This window comes from Podarcis muralis, chromosome 17 (genome assembly GCF_964188315.1).
Source record: "Podarcis muralis chromosome 17, rPodMur119.hap1.1, whole genome shotgun sequence".
In the NCBI taxonomy this organism is placed as follows: domain Eukaryota; kingdom Metazoa; phylum Chordata; class Lepidosauria; order Squamata; family Lacertidae; genus Podarcis; species Podarcis muralis.
Window position 1 is genome coordinate 20711330 of NC_135671.1, and position 25301 is coordinate 20736630.

The 25301-nt window shown below is 42.1% G+C and overlaps 1 protein-coding gene across 28 annotated transcripts in view; it reads left to right on the forward strand.

Moving 5' to 3' along the window:
* The window catches only part of PTPRD (protein tyrosine phosphatase receptor type D), a 1167048-nt gene that overhangs the window by 828748 nt on the left and 312999 nt on the right, over positions 1–25301 (forward strand). For all 28 annotated transcript variants that reach the window (XM_077921375.1, XM_077921383.1, XM_077921379.1 and 25 more), the window contains one exon: positions 17261–17426. In XM_077921375.1, coding sequence (XP_077777501.1) covers positions 17342–17426 — 85 coding nt within the window. In that variant the 5' untranslated portion in view covers positions 17261–17341. The remainder of the gene's footprint in view (positions 1–17260; positions 17427–25301) is intronic.

The following is a 25301-nucleotide window of genomic DNA, read 5'->3' on the forward strand; positions in this document are numbered from 1 at the left end:
GCGATCCGTTGTTGTGTAGTTTGTGGTGAATTCAAATAACAGAACATCATTATGAGTGTAGATGTGTGTGTGGAGGTACTTGAAGATAACTTGAAAAGTCATGGTATCAGAAGAAGAAATAACTAAACTCCTGTGGCAGTTTGTAAATGGTGTCTGAGTAATCCGAGCCTTATTATGTCCAAGCAGCATTCAGAAAGAAGTTTTCCCTCACTTATTAAAGTCTAAAAAAAATAAAATAGCAATATAAGATACACTGCATTATGAAGCAGTTTCCTCCAGCGAATAAATATATCAATTCTACTTGGTAGCATCCTTCTAGCATTCATTAGAACTGTATCTAATCTTTGTAAAGTAAAGGAATGCATGATACATCCCCCTTCAAGTTCTGAAGTAGGATTATGTTTCTGGAATTTGTTTCCCTTCCATCTCCCAAAGATACAAAGCATAGCTCAGCCTCATTTTGCTGGTCTGCCAGTGAACACCACACCTCATTAAAATCACAACCCATTTTTAACACACACCCTTGTGCCAGTACCCTTACCGTGGTTGTTTGATAGTGCTGAGACTCACTCTGATTAATTCCAGTTTAATTTACAAATCCTGGCCACTGGTGATCAGACAAATAGTTTGCATTTTCTCACGCAGTCCAAATGCTTTTGCTATCCTTTGTCTAATAAAGGAAGAATAAATAATTCACCACCTATGGCGTATCTTGGAATCTAAAGCAAGCAGTATAAACTAACCCAACACATCAGCAACTGAAAGACTTCCTTCAGCAGCAAAACCTCTTTCAAAATTAATGGCCTGCTGCTGCAGCAGGAGGACTGCTCAGGAATGGAAATATTTATAGTTTTCCTCCTAACTTCTGACCCTTGAAATTAAAAGCACTTTCTCCACCCCCTTAGATCCAGTTAACCCTCAGGAAAAATGCCTGTCAATTCATAGAAGAATTGTTTTGAAAGGCATTTGGACAAAGCAGCTGTCTTCAGGTTGCAGGATGGAATGTATAAAGGAAGAGTCTCTGTATAGTCTGCTGAATATCGGTTCTGTTCAGTGCCAGATTTACGTATAAGCCAAACAAGCTATAGCTTAGGGCCCCACTCTCTTGGGGGCCCCCAAAAAAATTAAAGGAAAAAAACAAGACACATCTCCTTGGGAAGGGAACTTCACAATTTTGGTGTCATTGTTAAAAGGGATACAACTGGCCTTAACTGCACAGTTCATATGACATTGGAATACTAGGGCGGGCTTGCTGGCGGTCAGAATATGCTTTGGTTCATGGAACCAAGTCCGCAAACTAGGTAAAGGTAAAGTACACCTGGACCGTTAAGTCCAGTCAAAGTTGCTCATCTCGCTTTCAGGCCTAGAGAGCCGGCGTTTGTCCACAGACAGTTTTCCGGGTGATGTGGCCAACATGACTAAACCTCTTCTGGCGTAACAGAACACTGTGACGGAAACCAGAGCACACGGAAATGCCACTTACCTTCCTGCCACAGTGGTACCTATTTATCTACTCGCAGTGGTGTGCTTTCTAACTGCTAGGTTAGCAGGAGCTGGGACAGAGCAATGGGAGCTCACTCCGTCGCAGGAATTCAAATCACCAACCTTTTGATCAGCAAGCCCAAGAGGCTCAGTGGTTTAGACCACAGTGCCACCCGCGTCCCACTACCGGTATGAAAACTACCCGTATGAAGCAGTAACAACAACAACAGCAACAACAATTTTTATTTATACCTCACCTATCTTGCTGGGTTGCCCCAGCCACTCTGGGCGGCTTCCAGCACATATAAAAACATAATCAAACATTAAACAGGAAACGCTGTTTCTGAGCATGTGTGAATGGCCGCCTCCCACTTTGGCCAACATCCACCCATACGTTGTTATAGTGGACGTTCGGGTTGCAAACGTGATCCGTGTGGGATGCACACTCGCAACTCGCAGCGTTCGCAACCCGCGTCTGCACATCTGCGTCTGCACAGGTTGCGATTCAGCACTTCTGCGCATGCGCAAAGCACAATTTAGCGCTTCTCCGCATGCGCGACCGCTGAAACTCGGAAGTAACCCATTCTGGTACTTCTGGGTTTGGGTGGTCCGTAACCCGAAAAAATGCAGGTATGACTGTACAGCTAATATTTCCCAGGTCATAGCATATACTTTCCAGGCAGGCTTGAAAGTGAGGCAACAGAACGAAATAGGCAGCCTAATACTATGAAGAAGAAGATATGGAACAGGGCTCTGATCTGCACAGCTGCATCGGGGCCCACAGGTGTCCTACTAGTCTTAATCCATTTGCAGTTGGCCAATATTTGTATCCTGTTATACACTTCATGAAGTTGTTTACCAAGATTGACTCCATTGTTCAGGGACAAATATTCCCAAGAAATTGTGGCAGCGCACACAGACACACTGCATTTGCTCTATCCTTGATAGTGGGAAATAAAACTTTAAACCACAATTGGGGATCCGATATAAATTTTATGAATAGCACCACAAATAGTTTTCATTTTTTAGAAAGAAAACTGAGCTGCAGTTGAAACTTCTTCACTCGCCTTTCATGCAGTGATAATTAAAAGAGGGAGGGGGATCAAAACAAAATCCCCAACTGGAAAATACACACTCTCTTTATAATTACCTATTTCAAAGCAGTAATTGAGCATTTCATTATAAAGATGGTAATCAATCTGGAACAATACTCCAGGGAGAGCACACACATCAAGAGACTTATCCATTATAATAGAATGTGCAGCAGTAACTTCCTTGGGTTAGCATCAGTTGCTCAAGCATTTATTCTTTTGAAAGATGAAACCCCCTCAAAGTACACACTGCAGTGTTCCGTACAGAACTCTCCATTATCGTCTTACAGAGGGAAAAAAGAAAATGTTTTGTTTTAAGATAAGAGCAATTTATTAGAGGGTTTTAAATATTAAAATAACCTCTGAAAGAAACATCATTGCTTTCCCCACCTCCCAACTGGTTTTCTGAAATTAAACTGACAGGTGATCGTAAATGAAAAATAAATAAATGTGAAATACCAGACATTTAGAATCACAGAATCATAGCATTGGAAGGGACCCTGAGGATAATCTAGTCCAACCCCCTGGAATGCAGGAATATAAGCTTCTGGGGGAATGTTGACTTGTTTATAAGAGAATATAAATATCTGAAACATTGAATTGCAAAGAATTCAATGTTTCTTTGTAGTTTATCTGTCAGGTACTGGTTGTGTGTAACTGAAGTAAAGTCCTGCCAGCATGGGGAAAATATCATGTTGGTAAATAGATCTTGCTTGGTAGCTATAAGGGCAAAGTGATCAGCCATTATGTAACTGAGATTATTCTTTTATCTCAAACCATTTTTCTAGCTTTACAATCAATTGTAATAATGGATGGAAAGCAAGCTTATGTCCCAACTGTGTTGGCTTCATGCAACTCTTCAACATATCCTTGTAACCTTACAATGCAAGCACAGTTGGTGTATAATGAAACAGTCAGGATTGATTTGGAAATCAGCTATGCCTCTTCTCCAGTAAACAGTTTTATTTGTACCCAGCTTCTTCTAGAGTATGATCAATATCAAAAGTTCAGATAAATAGGAGAACCATTTAACAGAGTCGCATGACCATGAAGCAGTGGCTGTTGCAATTACTAGCTGGCAGCAGACTGTGTATGGTGGAAAAATTGTGGGGTAGCTTCTCCACTGACTATCTTAAAGCAATACGTGATACCTAGATAGGTTCCATATGAAGGCCTCTATGCAAAGATGTCTCATTTCCATAATTGCATGAGCTGGACAGTTGAGGGGTGTTGTGTGTGGGTTTGTGTGTGTGTGTGTGTGCGCGCGCATGGTGAAGGGGCAAATCAACACCATTCCTCAACCATGAAAAGTCTGTTGACACTTAGTTAATGATCTCTACATTGGAGCAATGTCTTCCATTGACTAAGGAATGCTGATTTTGGAAGCTGCATACACACAATCTTAGCCACAGTCCACATCGATCCTGTAGTTTCTTGACAAATGCTAGCAGAGATTACAGATGGCTTGAAGGAATGGCTACAGGTGGTATTGGCGGTGAGCGCGAGGCTTGTGTGGCGGTTAGGCATTGGTTTAGCGCAGTGTGGGGAGGGGAGGTGCAGCCATCACCTGCCCTTCCATTTTATAGGGTATTCTGTTAAAGGAATCCAGGGGTCTGGATCTCGTCCAAAGCCCAGGGAGGGGCTAGGGCCATGCCAGGACCCCTGGGAACGCCAGGGGTAAGCACCAGTCAATAGCCATTGATGGAGCTCTCCTGTCGGAAGTTTACCCTGTTAGGCTTTCTGTAGGGTGGGCAGGAGCCAGTTATAATCTTTGATACCAATGCCTAAGCCAATACCAGTCACACTTGTGTATTCAATAAAGTTGTGGCCTAAATTTGCCCATTAACCTTTAAACTAATTTCTGCGTCCATTGCGTCTTTATTTCCTTGGGGGCGGGTTTCGGGGCTTGACGTGCAAATCTTATTTGTTTGTTGAGTTTTATTCTTAAACCATCGTCAGTCTGAATAAAATACTGGGGATGGAGCCATTGGCAATGTGAACATACCCGAACAGCCGCTGTATATTCGCAGATGAGCGTGCATGCGCAGATGAAAGCTTAATGACTAGGAGAGCCGTGGTGCAACTCTTTTCTTTTCTTGTGAACATGCTGCTCTTGCTGAGATTTTACTACAAGGCCACAGGGTGGTTAACAAAAATGGCAAAAAATATATATAAATGTATCATCTTCTATATCTTCAGGTTCAGCACGTTTGCATATTAACCTTATGGATATGATTGGCCAGCTCATCTTCTTAACTTCTATAAAGAACAACAAAGTGGGTAACTTGTGTCTTGCAAATTCCTTGACTTCTGAGGAAGACCCCTTGGGGGTCAAAATCTTTGGTCTCCAGCATCAGTTTGGATAGATAAGATTCGTACTGTTGCCTTTTAATAATTTTATTCCCGTATTCATGGTACATTTGTGTTTTCTGTGGGATTAAAACCTTATTTTATTATTGTACACATTTTAACAGCACTTTATATGCATTTTTTGCTCTCACCTAATTTTGCATCTAAGCTCATACAGTGGAACCTCAGTTGTCGAACGTAATCCGTTCAGGAAGACAATTCGACTTCCAAAGTGTTCGACAACTGAGGCACAATTGCTGGTTAGCAAATTCCTTATCAAAAATGGAGAAACATGCCTCGGAAGCCATTTGACTTCCAAGGTGTGTTCGAAAACGGGAGCATTCACTTCCGGGTTGTCAGCATTTGGGTTCCTAATTGTTTGGCTTCTGAAGCATTCAACAACTGAGGTTCCACTGTATTATTTTCTGTCACAAATAGCTTTTTGTTTTCTTGTCTAGAGTGAGAAGCAACACCTCATAGACAGAAGATTCTTTAGGTTTTGTTGGCTCTTGATTCCTAGTCAGAGCTAACCTAATAATCTAATAAATAACTAATAAAATACAGTGGTACCTCGGGTTACATACGCTTCAGGTTACACACTCCGCTAACCCAGAAATAGTGCTTCAGGTTAAGAACTTTGCTTCAGGATAAGAACAGAAATCGGGCTCCGGCGGTGCGGCGGCAGCAGGAGGCCCCATTAGCTAAAGTGGTGCTTCAGGTTAAGAACAGTTTCAGGTTAAGAACAGACCTCCGGAATGAATTAAGTACTTAACCTGAGGTACCACTGTAATTATATTTCACACACACACACATTTTCTCATTTTCAGTAATGAATTAATTTAATTTCCAAAAGATCAGGAAATTTGCAAAATTTTGTGCTACTTTGGCTTATTTTAATGTGTGGAGTCTATTGTGCTACTATTGCTTCACAAAGTATTTGTATCAAATCATTTTATGCTGCCAATTGCTTTTGAAAAACAACCACTCTAGCTCTCCATCTTTAAATCTAATATGGCTATATTGCCATCAGGAAACTTTATAATAAAAGTGCAGTCAGGCTAAAACTAGCTGAAGCTGGATTACTGTCCTGAATCCATTCTGTGAATTCACAGTCTCAGTCACTCCTGCTTCCATTTGATTAGGCAACAAGTAGAACGGGTAACTTAGAAACCATAAGGTGAAATAAAAAGGTAAAGTGAGGGGGGGAAATTCACTGTGGAGAAATATGACATTAACATAATGCCTTGTGGTGCTGGAAACTAAGGTTTGTCTATAGGAAGTGGTGGGTGGAACCCATTTTCTGATTTAGCAAGGAATTTTTAAGAGCCATATCATGCAGAAGGACAAAGAGTAATTAATATATGTTATTGCAGTAGCCTTTGGGGAAGCTACCACTCCAAAATTCCCCTTTCTTTTGCACCTTGGTGTAGTGCTACCCAGCATGTTAGAGCCACGGAGAGGGAAATAATAATAATAATAATAATAATAATAATAATAATAATAATAATAATATCTAAGGAGAAAACCTTAGTCCTTTCTTCCTTTACACCAAGTGAAGAGGAAGTAAATAGGAAGTAACAGGAGGAGGAATGTGTTTTGTGGGTGGGGCATTGGCCAGGAGGCATTTCAGGAAAAGAGACGGCTGTCACGAATGGTGGCGTGGTTTTACAACCTCAGATTGCCTGGGAAACATGAGTTCTGGCTTTCTGGAGTAAAACTTGGGAAATTTCTGAGTGAATGTAACAAGAAGTATGAGCTCATACGTCTTGTGTCCCACCATGTGCTGGAGAGGTGGACATGTGAATGTGATACCACATCTTCTGTCTTTTCATCAAAGCAGGGCTGCTACCTCTTTCCCCCTTTGTGTGCCATCTCTTGTAAATACACAGAAACCGAATGACTTATCACCTTTGAATTTTCTGGTACTAGCTAGTAAGCTAAAGCCACTTCCGCCTTAAGGAGGAGGTGGGGTTGCGGGCTCTCATGACCCCTCCATGTGCGTGGGGTGTGTGGTCAGCCACACACGATTGGGGGGGATTCCCGGCCGCGTCACTGACCAGGCGACCAATCCAATTGGTCTGGGGGTGTGGCCTGCTTGATTTAAGCAGAACGCAACAGGGAGCTCTCCCCTTTTCACGCTTCCAGCTGCTCCGGTTTTCCCACCCTTCCGCCCTTTAGGTTTTTCATCTCTTGACCTTGCTATGGGCTTTGGTTGGTCGCCGTTGAGGGACCTGGTAGGACTTTTTCCACTTGGCAAATTGGCACCAGCCACTTGGTTTTCGCCTACCTCATAGCAAATTGTCACAACTTGGTAAGATTAGGCGTTTAGGCATTGGAATATGTCTGGAGAAGAGATGAGGGGAGGTAGTGCCATCACCTGCCCCACACATTGAAGCATATTCCATTAAATGATTCTGGGGCGCGTGGCCCTGTCCGAAGCCCGGTGAGGCCTAAGGCACGACCCCTATCGGTGACCCCTGGAGGAGCTCCTAGTTGATGTGCATCAGCAGGACTACCCCTACTGGTGGTTAACCCTTCCCAGACTCCCTGCAGATGGGCAGGAGTCAGATATAGTCGGTTAGGTCCAATGCCTAAGCCAATACCGCTCACAATCTGTAACCAATAAAGTTGTGGCCTTTTTTAGCCTATTAACCTAAAATACTGGTGTCAAGTGTCTTTATTCAACCTCTGGGGGTGGGGGGTGGGACCTTGCCATGCAAAGAGATGAGTGAAGTGGACATTCCTTTTCTGTAGTCTGTGGGATGTCTGTAGTATGCCATTTTCCATTTTCTTTTTGCCTCTGCAGCAGAGACACTCTAGTGTAGTGTCCCATGCTGGTAACAGAGAACAAATTTTAATTGGGAGAGCACTCTAGCAGTCAATTTGTTGATGGAATTAATTAGTTAACACTGCAAACATGGAGAACCGTGGGATTTCTCTATTGTTCTGCATAATTTAAAGGTACATTGATATGCCTCTAGTATGTAATTCCTTAGTCATAGAAAGCAGCCACAAATATCTTACATGCTTTGTTAATGATATTTTCTAACTTTGCACACTACTACCTAAACTATGCCTCTGGTCAATTAGGAAGTAACTGATTGATGGATACAGTAAGCATTTTATGTAGACAAGATGTAACTAGAAAATTTGAACTGGGAATTTTTTTTTTTAACAAACTGATAGTGCTGGTTTGCTAAAGAAACCTGTCGAATACAGACTTCAGGCAGTTGTAGACATTCTAGGAGTGTATTAGTTATCATGTCTATTTTATTTTATTTTAAGCCTTTGAAATGTATCGGTGAAGAAACAATTCAAAATCCTATATTCTTCTTGTAGTAGAAAATAATTCCTTGCTCAACTAATGTGTTCTATCATTTTCTGTCCTGATTGCCTTTCTATTCCTTTCGCCCGGTGGTGTTCCTGAATTAGGGGTGGGCCAAGTCATTTGTGACCACTGGACTGTACAAATTTTCTCTGCCTCTATGACAGGGGCTCGGCAGTTATTGATGTTCCTCCCTGGTCAGCAGTTGAGCATGAAATCTGTTTACAAAACAGCCCCAGAAGTAGATGTGGAATTGCATGCATGAGCTCAACATATTATTGATGCTTCTTCTTAGCTACCTTGAACTGCTTCCTCCATACAATAGAAATACTGTTCAAATACAGCCTAAGTTCCTTAATATAATGTAAGAGTTGCTAACTGAGCAACCCCCAACTCTGGCACTTCTGTTTTAGCGGGGCCATTTGTAGATGGCAGGAGACTTCCCCTCCTGCCTCCTTTGTTCTGGACATTTTATTTATTCTCAAAAGTACACATATTTCTGGCTAAGACATTCTTAACACTGAGCACCTATTGTAATGAACAATTAAACAGGGCCATGTAGTAGGTTTCTATGGGACTGCACAAATCCTTTCATTATTTTGCTAAGGCCGATTGTCTGACATGAGTTCATAACTTTGCTATACAGTCGTACGTTGGAAGTCAAACAGAATCCATTCCGGAATCCGTTTGACTTCCAAAACGTTCAGAAACCGAAGCTGTGGAAGCTGTGTTGGATGTTCGGCTTCCAAAAATAGTTCGCAAACTAGAACACTCACTTCTGGGTTTGTGGCATTCAGGAGCCAAAATGTTTAAGATGAGAACTAAACTGTTCGAAAACCAAGGTATGACTGTATTTGTTATGAGAGACACAAAGAGTACGTTTTCTTAAGATACACTGTGTTTTGTAGTTTCACCTTAAATAGTTAGCAATGCATATTTTAAGCTTTGTTAAAAACATTGGTCTTTCTTTTTGAAATGGTTCCCTCAGTTGAGTGAACCCTGCTCCAAGGGAGCAAAGGCCTAACCTAAGATGAATATAAAAACTGCACAGGACAATGTTCTTGGATTCTAAAATTTGCCACAACTGGACAGCCAGTGTGGTGTGTTGGTTAAGAGTGGTAGACTCGTAATCTGGTGAACCGGGTTCGCATCTCCGCTCCTCCACATGCAGCTGCTGGGTGGCCTTGGGCTAGTCACACTTCTCTGAAGTCTCTCAGCCCTGCTCACCACACAGAGTGTTTGTTGTGGGGGAGGAAGGGAAAGGAGAATGTTAGCCGCTTTGAGACTCCTGAAGGGGAGTGATAAAGCGGGATATCAAATCCAAACTCCTCCTCCTCCTCCTTCATGGATTCCAGATGTAGGTAGACTTTGACTGAGGCATTGGGCGTATATTCTTGGGGGAGAGGCACTGATACTTGAGCAGGGCCAAACCTGGAAGGTCTACTCTACGTCAAGACGAGGGTCTAGTATGGCTTGTATGTACAATGCAGTTTTTGACTGTCCCCATTGCCATGAGCTCCCTTTCACATTAATTTGTCTCCATTCAGTAAGTTAAAGAAAATACGCTCTATTTCTGGATGGAGGCAGAACATTTGCATTTGTACAATTTATTTCCCAGATTCAGATTTCTAGGTTGGTTGCTTAGTTGACATGCTAGTATATACTCTTGACTGGGTGATACAACAGCAAGCAATACATTCTCATTACCTTTTTCTGAAACAGGAAATTTCATGTCTGATTTTAAGGTTTATATAGGAATCATAAAAAAATTCTTAGTCAATTAATCCTATAGGTATTCTCAGAAATCCCATTGTAATCCTATCTCCACTTACCTGGCAGTAAGCTTCAGTGAGACTGACTTCTAGGTAGATAGGTATAAGGTTGTCCTGTTAGTGTCTTAACTTTGCAATGTGCATGAGGATGTTCAATAAAAAATGTTCATTGCAAGATTGAGCCCTCACTTTTTAAAGGCAGATGTAGGACAAATGCAAGCTTTGAATAACTGATAGGCAGATATATATTTCAGTTTGGCTACTTCTTTTATAGAATAAAAATATTGATGTGAGATCAGTATCACTACAGTGGTGCCCCGCAAGACAAATGCCTCGCAAGACAAAAAACCCGCTAGACGAAAGGGTTTTCCGTTTTTGAGTTGCTTCGCAAGACGATTTTCCCTATGGGATTGCTTCACAAGACGAAAACGTCTTGCGAGTCTTGCAATTTTTTTTCGCTCCCCCCCCCTTTTCTAAGCCGCTAAGCCGCTAATAGCCTTTTAGCCGCTAAGCCTTTAATAGCCGCCAAGCCGCTAAACCGCTAATAGCGCTAATCCGCTAAGCCGCTAATAGGGTTGCTTCGCAAGACGAAAAAACCGCTAGACGAAGAGAGTCACGGAACGGATTATTTTCGTCTTGCGAGGCACCACTGTATTAGAATATCATAATATACAAATATCTTTAAGCAGATGTCATACAAAAATCAACCACATGTTTTAGTTCTGTAGAAAATCTGTTGGGAACGTGACATTTTAAGAACATTGTTCATGAGTCTTCAAATTTATTTGGTGTGGTAACGTTATTTGATTTTATTTAGATTCATTTCTTGTTGTTGCTGTTTTGTTGTTTAGTCGTTTCTGACTCTTCGTGACCCCATGGACCAGAGCACGCCAGGCATGCCTGTCTTCCACTGCCTCCCACAGTTTGGTCAAGCTCATGTTAGTCGCGTCAAGAACACTGTCCAACCATCTCGTCCTCTGTCGTCCCCTTCTCCTTGTGCCCTCAATCTTTCCCAACATCAGGGTCTTTTCCAGGGAGTCTTTTCTTCTCATGAGGTGGCCAAAGTATTGGAGCCTCAGCTTCAGGATCTGTCCTTCCAGTGAGCAGTCAGGGCTGATTTCCTTCAGAATGGATAGGTCTGATCTTCTTGCAGTCCATGGGACTCTCAAGAGTCTCCTCCAACACCATAATTCAAAAGCATCAATTCTACGGCGATCAGCCTTCTTTATGGTCCAGCTCTTACTTCCATAAGTCACTACTGGTAAAACCATAGCTTTAACTATGCAGACCTATGCTGTTGACCAGTGCTCTGTTGAAGGTACAACATACTGTTTCAGCATTCTTCTTAAAAAATCTCTTGCTGTGTCTGTTTCAGTAGCCTTCATTCTCTTTCTTAAATCCCCCCGCCCTTGTATTGTGCAGATATTGTCATGGATTGGCCTGTGTGCATATATAGAATCCCTGCATGCAAAAATTTCTACATACTAGTGTTCTTAGCAAAGGGCATTCCCATGAATAAAATATTTATGAAGTATTGTGTTTTGCTATGCTTCATGAAAAGAGCATCAGTAATGGCAATATTGAAACATTTCACTGCCTTCGGAGCTTCAGTGCATGAAGTAAGATGCAACAGTGCCCCCAACTCCTGCAAAGTTCTCTCTAGAAAGAGGAGTTTGCAATATAGGGCAATATAATTTTACTTTTTGTGCATGTTTCCTTCACAAATCCCAAATGACACTTCTTTCCTAAATTGTATACAATTCCCGTTTCCTTAGTATTGAACTTAATCTTCTTGCTTTCTTATTTTCTCTTTTTGAAATATGCCAGTCTGGATTAGCTTTCTGCTGTTGGACATTTGGAGCTAAATGTGACTCAGTAGCATACACAATGGACAGGAGGATGTTGCTCGGTATTGAAAAGGGTTCTTAGAGTTAGAGATTTAATTTAAAAGCAAGTGTAGTGGAAGAAGAATTCCTGCTACCCTATTCAGTACTATTTGGCACGATTGTTTGTCCATCAATGAGAGAGGTTGAGGGCCGAGGTTAAAGTATGTTGTAGGTCAGAACTAAAGCAGAGCTTTTGTGGAGCTGCTTGACAGCATTTGCCTATATCCTACCTTGTTCCTGCCCAGTGTTACCAGCCCTGTCATCCGCATGGCTTCACTAACAGTATTTTAAAATGGCACTTTCCTATTCCAGATGCGTGTGTTTTCACAGCCTGAAATACTAAAAGCCTATCGCAGTCATACAAGAAGCTACAGAGTTCTCCCCCCTCCCTAAAAGGGCAAGGGTCGCAGGGGAACATATTAGTATGTTTTCTGGTTAGTTAACGTCATGGCACTCCGAAAGTGTGCAAAGGAAAGGATCAGGAAAGGGCTCCGGGTTGTGTGATGTGAACGATAATGAGAGCCACTCGGGGCACAGTGCCAAAGACTTTGCTATTGTTAATCACTTACGTCTGCATGGAGAGGTGAACAGAGCACGGTGTTTATAGCTACAGAATGCATCACCTTCTTTTCCGCGTGACATTTTGTGACATAGATTCCCATTCACAATCTTTCTGAAAATATTGAGAGGCGCAAGAAGTGTTTTTGGAGCAACACATTGAAATCAGAAATATTACGTAACACAAGAGGGTGCGCGGGGTGTGTGTGTGTGTGGATGCATCTCAAATGAGATTTGTCCTTGACATGTAATTATACATTTTCAAGCATGAGTGTTCTGTATCCCCCTTTCTTTCCTGTTCCATGGGTTAACTCTGTCTTGTGTTTTGTCCTGAATTCCAGTTTAACTTTGATAATTTTTAATATTTGATGGAGCCGGAGAGGCATGGTTGTTGCACTCTCCTTGCGCCACCCTCCCTAGATGTAAAGGCTCCTCATTTAGGCTGGTGTGGGATGTGGTAGTCTTGCACCTCTCGATACCAGCCTCACCAGGAAAGGTGAGATTGGGGTCAAAGTGCCTGGCCACTGCGTCCCTCAAACCTCCCTCTCCGAGTGCTCGCAAAGCAGTACAGGACTGGTTTGGGGAGGGCGGAGGGAGCCATGCTCCCCAGAAACATGTGCTGCTCAACACTATGCCTCTGACCCACAGGGTCTCTGAAGAGCCCATGAATTCTTCACGTAGCAACTTGTAGGACTGGGAGACCACTCCTTAAAAATGTTTGCTTGATCGGAGGAACAGATGCTAAGCCTTTTAGGAACAATAGGCCTTGCACTAGATGGAACCAGTTGTATTTCACAAGCCCCAATTTCTCACAAAGAGTAGCCTTTTGAAATAGGGTGCCCTTTCTCGATGAGATGGTTCACCCAGAAAACACCGTTGGACTCTCATCCACAATACTGAAGATCTTTGTCATTGTTGTGGGAGTTTGGATGAGCAAGGAAGGGAGGACTTGCCCGCTGCTAATACATTGCACCATTGCCACCAAACTAACATAGTAGCATGAAGAAAGGGGTTAGCTATTTTATCTACAGTGGCCCACTGGGGGTAGGACTGGTAGTGCCCATACAGTTCCCACCAACTGCAATTCCCTCCATAACTAAGGATTTTTACACCTCCCAGAATAGCATTGTGCACGTTCACCAACCAAAGTGTGACTTCCTCTCTAAAGATTTTACAGAATTCCCTGCTAAAACCATCTGGTCCCGGGGTTCTTCAGTCCTGGAAAAAAATGTGTGCGCCTTGAAGAAAAACATGATACTTCTTCTGGGGTCCTGTTCAGAGTGCTTCATGTGTCGATCAGATGTTTAATGGTTATTGTATTTGTATTCATTAAAAAAACCACAATAAAATTTGTTAGTTTTTAAAGAAAATACTTAAGGAAGTTGCCAAGCAGGCCTGGAAAGGGGTAGGCTCGGGAAATGGTCTGTGGAATGGGCGTGGCCTGGAGAGAATTATGAGGGCCAGACAGGGAGGACTGGAGGGCAGAATCTGGCCCCTGGGGCTGAGGTTTGCTATCGCTTATGTGGGGCAAAACAAAGCAAAACAACTGAAGGAACTAAAAGCCGCAACAAACCACATGCGATGTGTTGTGAGCAGAATTTAGAATAATAAAAATATATTATTTGTTTATTTATTAAAACAAGATTTGTTAACAGACTCCAAAATCGGTGAACTAATTTGGCTTAATAGAATTTCAGAAGCATCTCTTAAGTATATTGCAGGAAGAAAGGAAGTGACCATCACCCTGAAGGCTCATAGTATTGTCTTAAGATTCCTGTGTGTAATCATTTTTATTAGTTTTCAGTTACAGTAACCCAATAAATGCCTCATTGTCAATACCAAATTATAATACAACTAATAATGCCAATTGTTCAGATGCCAAATTTTATTCTTTTGTTGATCCCCTACGTGCTAGAACTGATGATTTGATAATTTACTTTAACTCTGCATTCAAAAAACTTACAAATTCCAATTACCGGTACATACCAGCCAGAATAACAAACCCTTATATTGCAGCTGCAATTTTAACAACTTCCATTCACATTAACACCTCAAATAATTTAAAGTCCTACTACAGGCAAAGCCTTCAGACTCTCTCTTTCTTCTTCTTGTGTGTGGCTATTTTTCTGTCCATGATGTTTCTTCCTGTCCTTGTACTGTATTATGTCCATCTTTTGTCAATTGTTGCTGTTCTCCATCATACCTTGGGCGGAGCAAGTAATCCATTGCATTGCCTTAAGATTCCAAAGGGGTATGTATGACTGCCAGGATTGTCAGCCATGATGAAGAATGTGCTTTTTGACCAGTGCCAGATTTACATATAAGCAAGCTATAGCTTAGGGCCCCACACTCTTGGAGGCCCAAAAAATTAAAGAGAAAAAATACCTGGATGTATATTTCTAAAATACAAGATAAAAAACAAATAAAATTAAACCTACATACAGCAACAGGGTTTTGTGTTCTGTAGGCTTGCTGCTATGATGTAAGTAATGGGCCCTGCCTGCTAGCCTGCTCACTAAAATATCACTGGTTTGCTCATTTCTATATATAGGGTGCCTACATTCTGCATGTGCAAATGGCTTTAGATACCTATTAGGTCCATAAATTACCATAAAGCATATATTCAACAACAAAAAAGTGACAATTGGTTGTTGACAAAGGACAGCTGGACATATGAAGGGCCCCATTACCTTCAGTAGCTCAAGGCCTCATCAAACCTAAATCCGGCCCTGTTTCTGACCCAGTCAAGCAACACATAAGCAAATATGTCTTACGTGAGCTAGGAAGGGGTATGTATCCTTCCTCATTTTATCCTCCCAGAAAAACCTGATAGGAACTTCAAAAAAAGAAAAAAAGGATGTGACTGAAAAGGGAGGGGCGAAATGGTCTCACTAATTGGCATTTCAAAATATGAGAAGGCAAGGTTATCTCTAGAAAATCTTTAAGACCAAGATAAATAAATAAATATTTGGGCAGCAAGAGAGTGAAAACTGCCAGATGGCTGTATAGAATACACCCCTTTTTAAAAGTTGTATTATGGTCTGTTCAGTTGCTACCAAAAGCTTCATTGCACATTTGAACCGCAGGAGAAAAATCTCCTCCCCTCCCCCAGCGCTACATTAAAGTAATAACTTAGTTGAAAAGGTCTTTGATGCAGCTCACAATTTTCTTCTTCATTACTCCCCTGAACCATTTATTTGCTCATTAATTTATATGTGCCTTCTCTAAAGGCACTGTTAGAAAACTTGTGCGCTGCCAATGTTCAGATCCACCTCACCCTCCCGCCCGCCCTCCACATGGCCATCAGTATCTGGAAATAGTTCGATCCTTTGTCATTACTCCTTCAGATGGGTAGATGCAAAAGCCAAATTCATCTCGTCTTTGAAAATGCATTTGATACACTTTCCCATCTTCTGTGATAGTATGGGAGTCATTATTGCAGCAGTTGGCTCTGACACGCTTGCACAGACACAAATTGAGTCCGACAGGACTGATGTCTCATGGACTTTGCTGTCATTTGAAATGCTGGCACAAAGATGGTAGCGGTGAAAGCAGAGAGCTGGTGCTTTCAGCACGTTGAGGGTTTCTGAGGGTTTTGTGTTTTGTGTTAGGTTTGTGTTTTGTGATAGCAGCAATCAAATCAAGAGACGGTTTTCCATGAGCTTTATTAAAGCTGAGTTCTAGTGTCTGCTTCTCTTTTTCTTATCTCAAGTAGATTTTTAATATTATTCTGTGATCTAAAACAGGCTCTTCATACCACCCACGGATCTGTAGCAATCCTTTTCAGTAGAATAATAATTAGTATTATTTTCTCTCCCCTTTTTCATCTTAATCTTTCCTTCATGCAAGCAATTCTTGCATTATGATATAAATAGTATTTTCTTTCTATTGTGCTTGTTTCAGACCTGCCAAAGCATATATCTTACCTCTGCTTAGAAAACCACAATTAAATTGTAGAGTTATGTTAGTGGCATAGATCTATTTTTGGATATCTCTAGAATTTCCTGTTGGAGGCGATGTGTTTTGTGTGTGTGTTATGTTTCTGACATAGCTTGGTTGGAGTGAATAAAGTAGAGTCAAATTGATTTCTTCTTAAAGGCAGATGTTCATGCTGTATTATTCATTAGTTCTTATACAAGATACAAAATTAAACCGACTGAACAGGAATATGTAATCTTTATTCATAATTTATCCATGAATTATATAATTTGTGTTTAGTGATAAATCAGAGAGGAAACAATAACAGTTCTGTGTGGACAGATTTTCAAGATGCCACACCAGATAAGACTTGGTTGGATTAATCCACAAATACCAATATCCTAGCCTTGCATATAGCGCATTAGGAACAGAAGCAGATTTAGCTCTGTCATTCTTACCTGATGCAAGGAAATCAGCTTCCAATATGTTGTTTGTTAGCAGGCTTTTGTCCTGGAGGTTGAATCCTTCTAAACCCTTCTTTAGAGTATCTGTATGGCTTATTCCAGCTGAAGTATTAAAGTAGGACATCATTAGGAATGACAGCTCATTTTCATGATGTGGGGCTAAGGAAAGGAGACTCTCCGCAGCACATAGGAACTGTTGATCACAACCTGGGTTACAAGGTGCCTTGGAAAAGAACATAGTGGCTGTTAAAATGTGCTGCTCTCGGGTTATTTTACCAGGCTAATCCCAGCCTTCAAGACTGGAATCCAATGCTTTTATCTTGCTCATTATAAGTGTGCATTGTTTATGTATTTGGAAAGGAAGGAGCAAAAACATTCTAAATATTTCTCTCTCTCTCTTTCTTGTTCCTCTCAGGCTTTGAAAATTCTTCATCTGGAATTTCAGATTGGAGAGACTCGCAGTGGCTTATAAGCCAGTGATCGAAGCCGCCAAAGTATGCTGGTGCCAAGCTGTCGGAGGATGCATGTAGCCAGGCCAGTAGTACTGCTCCTCTGCTTCCTGCTCTGTGCTGATGCTGAAAGTAAGCTCTCCCCCGTCTACTTTTTTCACCCTTGCAAATAAAATATTGGCCGTAATGAAGAGTTCTGTTTATGGTCGGCACATTCTGGGGGCTTGTGAATAATCTTGCTTTTGACTCAGTCTTGAGACACTGTGGGATCCACCTTGGCTCTCAGCCAGTGTTTGAAAGGGATTATTTACTGACTTCCCTACTATTTTTTCCTGCCGTTAATACCCCTTTTCTTGAGCATTGGAGGGTTCCTACTGCTCTCTGTTTGCTTGTGATCAGTCATTTCAAAGAGACAATGCGAACAAAATTGTGTAGCCAAAACAAAACCTAACCTTGCTTGCCAGAAGGCAAACATCACTTAGTCTTACTAGGTATTTTTCCCCCCAGTTCCTTGGATATTTTCTTTTCAAGCTCTGAAAAGACAAACAATGCAATGTTGAGGCCAATTAAAATTCCAGGTCCTTTGTGTCTGTCACAGCAGCTGTTGTAATGTATTATGTCCAACAGCTGTCGTGGAGTACAGTATTTGAATAAACCAAGCAGAACTGTCAACTTTGAGGCTGGGCTTTAGAGTGTGGAGACTTTGGTGTACTGCAGGCACCTAGGTTCTAAGTCCAGGACTCATATTGTGGTACTGTAGAGTTTTGGTCAATTAGCTTGCCAATTAATGAGAAGATAATATCTTCTTCTTAATTAGGAAATCATTAGGTTTGCCTTGTTTACACGTGTTCTTTGTCCCAGCTGTCTTCTGGCTTTCCACATTGAACAAGGAGGGAAAACCCCTCTTGCGTGAACTAGTTGAGGCAGGTTTGTCTGTATTCTGGTGACATCACTTGAACTCGCAGCATTTCCCACTGGTAACTTCTTTGAGCTAATTTTGAGGGAATCTTTAATTTGGAGGGGCTTTGTAAGCACCCAGGGGAATCACTTTAAGAAGTAAACAACCTGAGTGCTAAAATATTACATCACATTGTAGGTATCGTTAGCAAGCATTGATACTACTTACTTGTCTCTTGGGTTCAGCATGGACAATTGTTTTTTGAACATCTTCGTCAAGAAAGAAGTATGGTATATAGTGTGCTCTTACTGTCACACTTTGATTCAAGTTAATATATCAATGAGTGTACTAAGCTGCAGATTCTGGTGGCTGTTCCTCGTGGTTTTCCGTTTTCAATCATGTGTACAGAATAGTCTGAAGTTAGGTTTAGAGTGAATGAAATTTAGAAAGCAAACACTGAAAACACACATTTGTAAATTAATGACAGTGGTGAATGTTGGACCTCTTCCAGATAGTTAAATGACCAGCTGGGATGTTTGTGCATAAGGTGAAGCCAAGGACATTTTAACACTTCAGCCAATAAATAATGAACTGGGATATAGCCCAATCTTTTTTCAATTAGGCATTTTAAGAGAGTCACTTTTTAAAAAATGTGGAAATTGTTCTTAAAGGACAATAGATTAAAAATATATATCCTGAAGTTTTGCCAATTGTAAAATGTTCATGATGATAGAACTGGAGAAAAAATTGTCACAAGTCAGATAAAACTTTGCAAAGATCACAGGTTTTTTTGTTGCTTTTTTAAAAAGTGAAACAAAGTTTAAACCTTCCCAGTAGCTTTTGGAAATGAACAAAAGAACAACTGTTTCAACAGTTTGTTTCTTTTTCCTTTGTTAAGCATTTGAACACAGAAAAAAATATTTTCCTGAGAATCGCTAGCAGATTTACTTTTTAAACAGGCAATTTTGTAATAAAGTGCTTTCAGATTTCCTTGCTTTGCAAATCGTTGTTTTCAGCATTCTGTTCCTTATTGCTCAAAACAAAATAAAATTTGGCAATCAGCTATTAAGCACTGTGGGTTTTGACAAGAGGCTTTTGTTTCTCTTAACACATTTGCTCCTTTGGAGTAGTTCGTGAAACTGCCGACTTAAGGATAATAAGTAGGTCTGGTTGGTTAGTTTCCAATTAAGTATTTCCCACTGGAAAATGTTTCTCTGAAATTTCTTGCTGGCAGAAATATCATTAAATGCTCTGTGGGGAAAGTTATCACCCTCCCATGCTAATGTTACATTTTATAGACCCTGAGTCTCCAAAGTGCATTATGGGAGTTGAATTTTGCAGAATCCCTCCTATTGCCTCCAGTCATCTGCATACTTGTCTCATACAGAAATAAACATACAGTGGTACCTCGGGTTAAGTACTTAATTCATTCCGGAGGTCCATTCTTAACCTGAAATTGTTTGTAACCTGAAGCACCACTTCAGCTAATGGGGCCTAATGAGGTACTACTGTATACATATACAGGTGATGTGTTCTACACAAGGCAGAAGCCCTCGCTGGTTTAAGATTGGGGTATCTCCTGTTCAAGTTTGCCCAACGGCTGAGACAACATTCATAGGCCCTGCTGGTTGTCCCCATTTGCCTTTTTCGATTGGGATCAGGGAGAATGCTTTATTCGTGACTCTGCCTATGCTTTGAAACTCCCTTCTGAAGGAGGCAGTCTCACCTTCCACTTCTTTAGGAGCCTTCTGAAAGATAGTATACACTTTCCTTAAAAAAAGAGGGGGGAAAGCATTTTTGTTTCTGGATGGTTGTTTTTATAATATTTTTAATCTGTTGGTGCATTATGATTTAGTGTTAAGTGCTGGTAACTTAGGTGTTAAAAGGTACCCCTGCCCGTACGGGCCAGTCTTGACAGACTCTAGGGTTGTGCGCTCATCTCACTCTATAGGCCGGGGGCCAGCGCTGTCCGCAGACACTTCCAGGTCACGTGGCCAGCGTGACATCGCTGCTCTGGCGAGCCAGAGCTGCACACGGAAACGCCGTTTACCTTCCCGCTAGTAAGCGGTCCCTATTTATCTAATTGCACCCGGAGATGCTTTCGAACTGCTAGGTTGGCAGGCGCTGGGACCGAGCAGCGGGAGCGCACCCCGCCGCGGGGATTCGAACTGCCGACCTTTCGATCGGCAAGCCCTAGGCGCTGAGGCTTTTACCCACAGCGCCACCCGCGTCCCCAACTTAGGTGTTAAGTCAGATGTTAAATTGTGGTATTATTATTTTTTATGAAGAAAGGTGGAATGGAAATGTGTTTTAAGTGCATAGTATACATTAGTTACTCCTGCCAACCTAGCAGTTCGAAAGCACGAGGTGCAAGTAGATAAATAGGTACCGCTCCAGAGGGAAGGTAAACGGCGTTTCCATGCGCTTCTCTGGTTTGCCAGAAGCAGCTTAGTCATGCTGGCCACATGACCCGGAAGCTGTATGCCAGCTCCCTAGGCCAATAAAGTGAGTTGAGCGCCGCAACTGGACCTAATGGTCAGAGGTCCCTTTACCCTTTACCTTTATACATGAGTTATATATGTCCCTTTGTGTTTGTGTGTGTAATACTGAGCCTCTTGCGCTTGCTGATCAGAAGGTTGACGGTTTGAATCCCCATGACGGGGTGGGCTCCTGTTGCTCTGTTCCACCTCCTGCCAACCTAGCAGTTCAAAAGCACAGCAGTGCAAGTAGATAAATAGCTACCACTGCGGTGGGAGGGTAAACGGTGTTTCCATGCACTCTGGTTTCCGTCATGGTGTTCTGTTGCGCCAGAAGCAGTTTAGTCCTGCTGGCCACATGACCCAGAAAGCTGTCTGTGGACAAATGCCGGCTCCCTCAGCCTGAAAGCAAGATGAGTGCCGCAACCCCATAGTCGCCTTTGACTGGACTTAACTGTCCAGGGGTCCTTTAACACACACACACACACACACACACACCCCTATGGGCTGCTGCTTCTGCTCCTGTTGCTCACAAACCTGCCTACCCGCCAATCCCTTCCCTTTATGCTTTGCCCCAAACTCCCTCCTTCTTGACTTGCAGCTCACCCCTCAAAACCCTCTGCACTTCACAGTTCACCAACTACCCCCCTCCCCAGTCCCACTCAATGCTGTCACTGCTAGGGAAAGCAGAATGAAGGGCAGATCTTTTTCCACCCACTCCCCTGATGCTGTGACAAGCAAGTCTCTATTTTGAAAGGCAGGCTTCCTTCACCTGGAATGCCATCAATGCTTTGTGTGTCCCCCTCCATTGACATATCTTTGGGGCGATGCGAAGGGGAGAAAGACTTCTCCTTCCCCTGATTCAGTCCAGGGAAGGAAGCCTGCGGTTTTTTTAATTGCAGGCTTCTTCCTTCTCACAATGGTGACCCCAGGGGATTGTGAGAAGGCCAGCCTGGGCCACCCACTTTCTCTGCACTCCTCACTTCCTTCCCTGCTCTTCCTTTTGAATACGATCTACAAAACATGTTCGCATTCCAGCCAGAGTTAAGCACCTTTGTGTCCCATTAATGTAAAGATGGGGCAAATTTAATTAGGTGCTTGAAAGACGAGGTACATGTCCCATGGAGTGTAACTCTTAACCTCCTGCTCTTTGCATTGCAAAGGGAAGCAGCGGAAGCAATCAGGAAAAGGGCATTTAAACCTTTCCAATTTCTGCATCCCAGAGTTTCAGAGCCACGTTTACTTATGAAAACACATAGAAACCTGACAGGTATAAAAGCAGTTGTGGGAGAGGAGTTGTAGCAAAATAAAAGTTGTGGACAGGGGGGAAATCAAGGAATCATTTCTTGTCGATTCTGCACTGAAAATTGCCTTCTCTTTGTGTCGCTATTCTACAAAGAAGTAGGCACCCATGTTTTCTGGTGTCCAGTTGCCTGCAATGTGCACAAGATTTACATCAGATATACCAGAGAAAGAAGTTAACAAACTGCAAAATTTTAGCTCTATCCTAAGAAGAGATAAGTTGCCAGACATAGCTTTTGATTTTTAACTTTCCCACCATTTACAGTGGTACCTCAGGTTACATACACTTCAGGTTACATACGCTTTAGGTTACAGACTCCGCTAACCCGGAAATAGTGCTTCAGGTTAATAACTTTGCTTCAGGATGAGAACAGAAATCGTGCTACAGCGGCGCGGCGGCAGCAGGAGCCCCCATTAGCTAAAGTGGTGCTTCAGGTTAAGAACAGTTTCAGGTTAAGTACGGACCTCCGGAACAAATTAAGTACTTAACCGAAGGTACCACTGTATTTAGAAGGAAAACAGAGGGAGCTGCTTGTGCTTTGAGCCCCAAAACCCATCCCCTCATGGAAATAAAGACACAGTGGAGACAGAATTTAGTTTAAATGCTAATGGGCAGATTTTGGCCACAACTTTATTAAAATACACAAATGTGATTGGTATTGGTTTAGGCATTGGTATCAAACTATATCTGGCTCCTGCTCCACCCTGCAAGAAGCCTGGAAGGGTAAACAACCAGCAGGGGGATCTCCGTCAGTGTATATTGACTGGTGCTCACCCCTGGGGTCCTGGGGGTCCTGGCATGGCCCTAGCCCCTCTCTGGGCTTCGGACGCGATCCAGACCCCCAGATTCCTTTAAGGGAATACCCTATTCATTGGAGGGGCAGGTGATGGCTGCACCTCCCCTCACCACATTCCCCTAAACCAATGCCTAACCGCCAAACCTTACAAAGTTGTGACGATTGCTAAGAGGTAGGCAAAAACCAAGTGGCCACAGCCAATCTGCCACATTGGGAAAAATTCCTACCTGGCCCCCATTCCAAAACTGAAGTCCAAAGCAAGGCCAAACACGACCTAATTAACGGGTGGGTGGCAGGTGTTCGGCAGCATGAAGCAAAAGGAGGTCCCTACATCATGCTGCCAAATAGATACCCCCAACCCTCAACCTTGCCATGCTGCTGATTGGCTAAAGGCCATTGGCATAACTGTGGCACCACCGGCTTGGAGCAGGGCAAGCCCCACCCACAAGCTGGTTAGGGAAGTGTTTCAGGGCTGAGCACAACATGGACCCTCTGTTAGGAGGACCCAACTTCCCACCATAGGAGAAAGGGGTAGTGATGGAATACCTGCCTACTTAAATGAAATCAGATAGCCTTAATATGTAAACGGTTAAGAATACATTCAAGCCCTAACCCCCAAGGTTTTCATGCTTAGTCCATTGCCTGAGTTCCCATTGCCTGTGTTGCAAAGGTAAGGTCAAGAGGAAGCTCCTACTCAGCTGTACTTAAGCAGAAGTAGACTCCTTTTTACAATCAGGCATCATGATAAAGCAAAACCCATGAAGAGCATTCCTCTTGTTTTCAACCTCCTCTGCACAGTACTGGAACAGTTGGGGGCTGAGGTATGTGTGTCATAAGGTTGAGGACCCTGGGGGCAAGGGCCGTCTTTACCCAGGGGTGCAAGAGGTGCTCCAAATGTATACCCACAGTATACATTTCCTCTCAATTGGCGGCAGTGAAAAGCAATAGAGTGGAAGTCCCCACCCTCTGTTGCTCTGTTACTTGTAGCGTCTAATATTCCCAACGAGTCAGGAAACAAAAGCAGTTTTTCCCTGCTGTGTTGTTGTTACAGGTGATCGATTTTCCCTCCCAAAAAAGCTCAAAAAGTTTGAGTTTGTCCCCCCCAAAAAAAGGTCAACAATAAAAGTTGATTTGCAATCGGCTAAACTAAATTTGGGGGCGCAGGGCAGATCTTTGAACCTCGGCGGTGCATATGCTAAAGACCTGTCTACACCCTGAATCATTTGTCAGTTCAGGTGAACTCCTAAGCACACCTACTTGTGAGTACACATCTTCCTTTTTTAGGCCAAAGCATCTGGAGAAGACACGCATCCAAAGCAGAGACTGGTAACAGGCAGGCCACTGTGTTCTTGGCATTTCCTAACCCACTCTCAATGATCCCCTCCTGTAGGTTGTTCAATATTAAACCAAAACTTCAAAAGAACGCTTACAAATTTTCAACACTTTTTGTTTGTTTGTTTTTAAAGGAACTGAATGACAGTGAGTTACAGAGGTATGGGTGGTCTACGAGAAAGTGACAGTAATGATTAGGCATCTTATTTCTCCTTCTTTTTTATTATTATTTTTATTACAAGACATTTCACATAAAGCAACACAAACAAACAAAAATCAATACCTTAGTGACAACTAAACAATAACTAACAACACTTCTACTAACATCACACACATTTTGGACTTCCGATTCACCTCATTGTGCTTTCTACATATTCTTAACCTATATCTGTTACATATCGATTTTTTGATTTTCATTTTTTTTTCATTTATAGTTTCACCTAATAATCAAGATTCATTCTAAACCTGTCAGCAGATTTACATTTTCACAGTATTGTTTTAGATACTCTTTAAATATTATCCATTCTTTACACACTTTCTGATTTGAGCTTCCTCTTATCCTCCCAGTCATTTTTGCAAGTTCCAAGTATTTTTCACCTGCCAGTCAAGTTTCACATTTCTCAGTCTTACTTTTAAACCTTCCATTCTTTCCTTCTACTGACCGTAGTGCTTACTATTCTTGATTGCTAAAGTTAGTTAAGAAAATGGTAGCTTAGCTGTACCAAAATGTTATATAAAAGCAAAAGGGTAGCATGGCTGCAAAGCAGTATTTCTGTATTTATTTATTGGGGGAACTGAATCCCTGCATTTCCCTATTGAGCATTTGTAAGATTAATAAATGCTGCTAAAACTGTAGCTAGCAACAGTGCCTCTCTGCTGGGCTGATGTAGTCAAGGAGTCAGGTATATAGGGATGACTGAATGGCTTACAATATTTCTGAGAAATGACCCTAGTTCTATTTTTTTTACATTTTATTGCACTTAAGAACTTCAGGAGAGAGAGAGCAGAGTGTGTTGTGACTGATTACAAAGGCATCTCAGTTTGAAACACATGAGACCTGTTGCTCTGTGTGTTGTAGTGGCAAATTCATTTTGGGGAACGAATGAGGTTTTCCAGCAGAGCGTTTTGAGGATTGCCACTGAAGGTTGATTAGATAATAGCACAATGAGTATAGATTGCCATTTCCCTTTTGCTTGTAATT